At 54.6% G+C, this 6,919-nt stretch overlaps 1 protein-coding gene across 1 annotated transcript; it reads right to left on the minus strand.

Moving 5' to 3' along the window:
• Positions 1-1,912: 1,912 nt before the first annotated feature.
• On the minus strand, positions 1,913-3,737 carry NGA_2000900 (dual-specificity tyrosine- -phosphorylation regulated kinase 1b; the record flags this gene model as incomplete). The annotated part of the gene is made up of 1 exon (XM_005852695.1): positions 1,913-3,737. A coding segment is annotated over one exon (1,262 nt), but the record flags the coding sequence as incomplete, so codon positions are not given.
• Between the last annotated feature and the right edge of the window lie 3,182 nt (positions 3,738-6,919).

A 6,919-nucleotide genomic window follows, 5' to 3' on the forward strand; every position in this document is an offset into this window, starting at 1 on the left:
TCCACGCAGATGGCGGCTTCGCCCCCTTTGGTGTAATGCCCCGCCGTGATCTTCGCTGTCCTAGTGGAGGAGTTGGAACCACCTGCACAAGCACTAGGCATCTCATCCGCCTTGGCTCCTTTCTTTTTCTTCTTGTGACATATGTGTGCCTTTGCTTGCTCTCTGGAAGGATTGTCTTGGTGCATTTCCCAGAGCTTGAGCCCAAGCAGGAAAAGTAGAAAAGCTATCAGGTAACTCAGCATGACTCCAAAAAGCTGTGTCGCGCTGCAATGTCCTGTGAAGATGAACGGAGAGAACAAATAAGGGGCAGATAATTGTCAACCACATCTCCAAAGCACCCCGTGAAACCGGGGTGGGAGGTGCCCGCGCCTCCCGTGACAGAGGTGATGTTTTCTGGTATGTGCCGTGCCGGATATGAGGCTGTTCTCGTTCTGCCTCCCGGCTGCGACAGACGTTACACCTTTGCCGTTTGCCTTCTGCCCCATGCTTTGGCCCAGGCAGAACTGCCTGGTCAATTGGTACGCTTCCATGATAGGCTACATGCTTAAAAAGATATGTATGCCCGTGGACGGAAATATGTGCGCGTGCTGTTGGTGTTTGGGCTTGCAGCGACAAGTTGCAGAGGGGACAACGACGACATAGCCGTTGAAGGCCCATGGGGGTTTGAATGAATATGGGAAGATATAATGTCCACTGCGGCCGTCCTCTGCCCACGGTAAAATGTTTAGTGGTAGGAATCTGCTTTAAACATATTTCGTTAATGCCACAAAGTGTGTATTTTGGGTGGCGGGTGCACTTTCGAAATCTTTATAGCCCGTTTCATAGATGGAAGCTTGCGCGAGATCTCCATGCAGGGTTTTTCATCCGGGTGCAACTTTGACAGGAGTGGCATCGTAGCTGATTGTGTAATTGCTATTTTGAAAATCTTCATCAATAGGAAAGAGCAACTTGGTTGTGACGGAGACAGGGGAGCGGAAAATTGTTTGTTTGCTGAGAACAATTTGTCGAGGTGTTCCCGAGGCCAGGAGCACGGAACGACGACCCATACCAGCATAATGCCGTCAGGGTGGGCTGGTTTAGCGGCCAGCATAGTCCGCGGTGGACAACAACAAGCACAAACACAACAAGGAGAGCATGGAAGTCGAAAGCAAGAAGAGGACGTGCACCTGGGGGGTACTGGGACAGGGGGTCCCATTGGTATCGCTGCCCTCCCACCAGGCCACGCACCGCCCTCACACGGCCATCGTCAGGATCAGAAGGCGTACTTCCGGCACCAGCACGTGCACGAAGCGCAAAGGCACATGGACGCAATGGTAGTGGCCGCAGATGCGTCAGGTACAATGTTAACAGAGGAGCGAGGAGACACGCAAGTGAAACCTCATTACTCTTTTGGTGCCCCAAAGGACAATGTCGCTTGGCCTGTGCAACCCAATGAGTCAACTTTCGAGAAGGGCAAGCATCCAGGTTTGCCGTGTCAATCCCAGCAGGCGCCTACAGGCGCTGGGTCCGCGGAACCGATTGATGCGATGGTGTGCAGCAGCAGTAGCAGCAGCCTAAGCAGTAACGCGAGTCATGGGGCCCCACGGCGCAGACGCCGATCGTCGCAGACACGGCCATTGAACCGCCTGTCCATACAGCTGATTGAGACGTACAAGGCTATCAACACCCAGTATTACGAGCAGAAGGCCCTGCGCTTGGAGAGGGAAGCGGCTGCGGCGAAAGCAACGGCCTCCGCTCACAGCCAAAAAGACTCGGACTCTGCCCTTCGAGCACACCCCAACACAAACCCTCCGTCCTCCAATAAAAGCACGGCAACGGCGGCGGTAGCGTCCTCCTCCACCTCTTCCTCCCTCCCGGCCTCCCAGCCCCCGGCTGCCGCTGGCCCGTCTGGGAAGGGCGTCTACAACAGCGGGTGGGACGACGAGCACTACGACTACATTGTCCAACGCGAGGAGGTCCTCCGGGACCGGTACGTACTCAAGAATCGGATCGGCAAGGGTTCGTTCGGGCAAGTGGTGCGAGGACTGGACCGGAGCACGGGGCGGGAGGTGGCGGTGAAGATCATCAAGAGCCGCAAGCCCTTCATGGTGCAGGCGAAAACAGAGGTGGATCTCCTGGAGGCCCTCAAACAGATGGACGCCACGGACGACTTCAACATGGTGCGCCTGCAAGAGCACTTCATCCACCGGAACCACCAGGTCCTGGTCTTCGAGATGCTCTCCTACAATCTCTACGACCTCCTCAAGTACACCAAGTTCGCCGGGGTCTCGCTCACGCTCCTCCGGAAGTTCGCCAAGCAGATCCTCAAGGCCCTGGACTTCCTGGCCCGCCCAGACGTGGACATCATCCACTGCGACCTCAAACCCGAGAACATTCTGCTGCGCCACCCCAAGCGGAGTGGGATCAAGCTGATCGACTTTGGCTCCTCCTGCCGCAGCCACAAGCGCATGTATTCCTACATACAGTCCCGCTTCTACCGCTCTCCCGAGGTCATGCTCGGCCTCCCTTACTCGGTGGCTATCGACATGTGGTCTCTGGGCTGCGTCCTGGTGGAAATGCACACGGGGGAGCCGCTCTTCGGCGGGACGGACCAGCACGATCAGATGCGTCGCCTGGTGGAGGTGCTCGGCCTTCCCCCCCTTTCCATGCTGGAAAAGGCGCCTGCGGCGGCGCGCGACACGCTCTTCGAATGCCTCCCTGAGGCCCCGTCGAGGGGTACAGCCCAGTGGCGCCTCAAGCCGTCGGCTTCGGGGGCGGGCGCTCAAAGCAGCAGAGCCTGGAAAGAGCCCGCTTCCCCAGAAACGCGGCTGGCGGAGATCGTCGGCATGCACACAGGGGGGCCGCAGGGCCGACGCGCGGACGATCCGGGTCACCAGGTCGCCCACTACCAGGTCTTTGTGGACCTGGTCTTGCGCATGCTGCACTACGACCCTGCGCTTCGTATCACGCCCAGCGAGGCGCTCCGGCATCCCTTCGTCACGGGAGTCGAGGCCCTGGCGGCGCCTGTGAAAAGGGTGGAGAGAGTGGAGGCAGGCAAAGACAGCGGAGGTCAATCGCAGCAGCCACAACCGCAACCCAGATCTCCCAGGGTGACGGCCACCACTGCCCATGCGGTGCAGCACAATCAACTTCCGCCCTTGATGACCTCTGGCTTCGACTCGCAAGCATACACGTAGGGACCAATGGTGATGGCATTGGAGGGACAAGGGAAGAAACAAAGCTTTCCGGTTAGCATACACATCTATGCATCATTACTGTGTCTTTCTTGTACTTGATGTGATTTATTCATTACTTAGGCGAGAGAAGGAGAAAGAAGAGATGCTGGGGGACGGTAGGGAATAGATAATACGAAGGAAACCAGAAGGAGGGATGTGATTTTTTCGTATGCCTATATGTATTCATATGTGTACTTGTGTGCGCATGCCGTTTCTCGGGATAGTGGACGGTGAAGGCGCCTTGCTGGTACAGTAATACCAGTTGGCAGCATTGCTGCTGGAGACAAGGTTATCATCCTAGAGTACTGCATTGCCTCTGACCAGCTGCGTGCCGTCGACGCGCGTTTACCGCTTTTCCAAATGGAAAGGAAGTCCCTCCTCGACAATAGAGGAAGTCAAAGGAGTTGGAGACCTCCCGTGTGCATGGGGGGAGAGAGAGGGCAGTCACGTCTCACTACATCACCGACTTTTGTCTTTTGAAGACAGAAAAACAAAGCAAATCATCCACAGCATTCATAGTAACTCAAATCAATGCTTGCTCGGCTGCACTTTCTTTTCTCAGGTGATCTATGGGGAAGGAGAATCGATCAGTGCTACCAAGCAGAGACTGTACAGGGTTATTGCATGCAATCGAATACCGGTGTCTCAACCTCTGGAAATTAATGGTCGAAGAAACTCAGCCTTTAAAACATTTGAAACTTATACACGGGGGATGCAAGAAACATTTTGGACGCGCATCATCGGCAACACGGATACCCCCCAAAGGCTTATTTTTCAGTATGCTCCGCGTCGGAGTATCTCCAAGCGGAGGCGGCTGGGTACAAAGCGGGGGGTGGCGATTTATAATTAAAAAGAATGAAGTCTACGCAAGTCCTGCGATACTAGTTTCATGAGTCCGTAGCTCCTTTGCTTGATGTATTCTTGTAATTTAAAAAAAATGCAAATCACCTTCGTGATGTGTAATTCTGAATGTACTCCCGCAAATTTTGTGTTGTCCCGCCGCCCGTCATTTTCAAGATACTCACCTATCACACGTTACCGTCCTTTACCGCTCCACCTATGCACAACACACGAAAAAGGAAAGGTATCACACTCTGCCACCATACATGTTGTCTGGCACCCGCCGTGCTTTTTCCCGCAGGTCTATCCTCTCCCCTTGGACCAGGCCTACCTCCTTCGCCCCGGCCTCCATCACCCCGACAAGGGCGTTTGCCACAGGTTTTATAGAGGAAGAGAAAGCTGTCCACGTACACAACCTCCTGAAAGCCAAGAAGGAGGCTAGACTAACTTTTGATGAAATCGCGGCCAAAACGGGTCTGACAAACGCTTACGTGGCACAGGTTGAAAGCAAGAAGGGTTGGATGACTTGGGGGGAAAGCCGCGAAGGACATGCCGGGGGAATGACCCCTCAATGTCTGAAAGAACCCATAGAATACATTTCTCGTTATTTGTTCGCTTTGGAAGAGCAAACTATCGCAGACGTGTGTCATCATCCGTCACTGATCCTTTTTTTCCCCTTCCCATTCCATTATGGCAGCTCTTTTACAGACAAGCCCAACTCAAGCCCGAGACGGTGCCCAAGATGGAGGCCGCCGTACCCACACTGACAGGAAAAGATTTGGAGATAATGCAAGAGGTAAGCATTGAGGGTAGTGGGGTAGCGGACGGGCTTTGGCGCATGCCTCAGGTGGATGACCCTCCTCCTCCTCCTCAGGTGCCCTTCCGCTCCTACGACCGCGACGTGCTGCGGACGGAGCCCTTGGTCTATCGCTTGGAGGAGGCGGTGCTACATTACGGTCTAGGTACGTGAATGTAACCAAGACGTCAGCTTTCGAGTCGTGCTGATGAGTATAAGTTTTTGGTAGTTGGACGTGAAGACAAGGGGGTTGTGTGGAGATGAAGAGCCGTGTTGGGCCTTGAGGCAACCATTGTCTCAGAAAGCGAGGGTTGGTGGGGCCGTGCAAGGAAAGAAGCAAGCCAAATCTGAGGGAAAGGGAGGAGTGGCTCCGTCGGGGTGGGCGGGAATGGGAAGATGGATCGGTCGGGGCGATCGTAAGGTAGACATGCCTTCCACAAGCGGCAGCTCTGCCCTTGGCATGCTCTCCCTCCCTTCGTCTCTTCCTCCCCTCCCCCTTCCTCTTCACGCCCTCCCGTCCGTCCACTTTTTCGCCTTGACGACCCCGTGTCCCCAAGAAGAGTGACCGATCCGGCGGACATGTTTGAGCACGGCCCTTTCCTCGCGCCCCCATGAGGCACTCGCCACCCTGCATTTGGTGTGCGAGGATGCACGTTTGATGGCTGCGTCCTCTCACGCTAAATCCAGGCATGTCAAGCGTCGTTCATGCGCAAATCCCTCCTTCTCACGGGGCTCCCGATGTTGTCTGTCTCGTGCGGAGGCCCTGCGTGGAGAGAGGGGTGGTGTAGGCAGGTGTTGGAGGGGGGGGGACTCCCGGGATGCACGTGACTGGCTGTGATTAAAGCGAAGACGTTCTTCCGAGACCCGAGACGGAGGCAAAACGCCTTCCGCGGTGCGGGACTTTCACTACACTTGACCTGAGCCGTCATTACTTTGCGTCCCTCATGGGCTCCTGACTCTCAGCAGCCGAAAATTTCGTGAGAGGCACGGAATCATGGTCCGAGACAGGAGTCTTGCGGGCGATGAAACAGGACTTGGGAAGATACCTCCGAGGGAATTAAGTCGGTCTGACCCTTCTGGAACATTCCACCCCGACACAGGCATCAAGGCCATCGTGAACGAGAAATTTGGGGACGGTACGTGATCCGCGTCGCTCTTATTTCTGACCCTTCCCCCCGTTTTTCATGCGCTCACCCCATCTCTTTATCCTGTTTATCTGTTTCCTGACCTCCGTGGGGCCATAGGCATCATGTCTGCCATAGACATGTATGCCACTGTCGAGCGCGTCAAGGGTCCTCAGGGGGAACCACGGGTTGTCCTCACATTCAATGGCAAGTTCTTGCCGCATGTGGAGCAACGTGAAACCCTGAATGTTCAGCAACGAGAATAGGAGAGAAGAGCGACCGATTTTATCGCGGTGAAGGGTGTGCAGGTTAGACGAGAAACTGACGTGGGAAAGACAAAGATCGAGAAAAGGTGTTCGTGATGGACAAATTTATGATGGACAATATGGCGCAATAATATTTAGCTCAATAAAGTGATATACTTCTTCTTCTCACGCATTTGATAATTCGTGAAGGGGGGAGGCGAGATTTGAGCAAATTTAAAAGGAGGCCCCCCCCATGCAGTAAGAAGCAAAGGTGACTTCAAAAATCAATTTCCTAGAAGAACACAAAACGTAGCAAAATCCCTGCTTCAGTGCACACTGTTCAGTTTTCTGCCAAATAGCGCTACCAGTCTCGGCAATTTGGGCCGGTGCCGTGTGGATACTATAGAGGAGGAACAACGAACGTTGAAGCCCGTATATCCCTTCCCCCGGCCCCTACATGTCGTTTGCTCCTTCTTTCTCACCCGCACACCTCTCGTATTCACCACAGGGTCGAATGCGCAAGGCTCCGACATGAGACAATGCTCGGATTGTGCCTCGGTGCTGAAAGTGGGGCAGGAAGAGTAAGGTTTTTGCAGGCAAAGGCCCTTGGTCGTGGTTGAGGACGATCGCAGTGCTGTTGGACCTGCCGCCCCGACGGGTCAAGACGCATCCTTTTCTTTGGTCGGAAAAAAAAAAAAA

This window comes from Nannochloropsis gaditana, assembly GCF_000240725.1.
Source record: "Nannochloropsis gaditana CCMP526 unplaced genomic scaffold scaffold1006, whole genome shotgun sequence".
NCBI classification, from domain to species: domain Eukaryota; class Eustigmatophyceae; order Eustigmatales; family Monodopsidaceae; genus Microchloropsis; species Microchloropsis gaditana.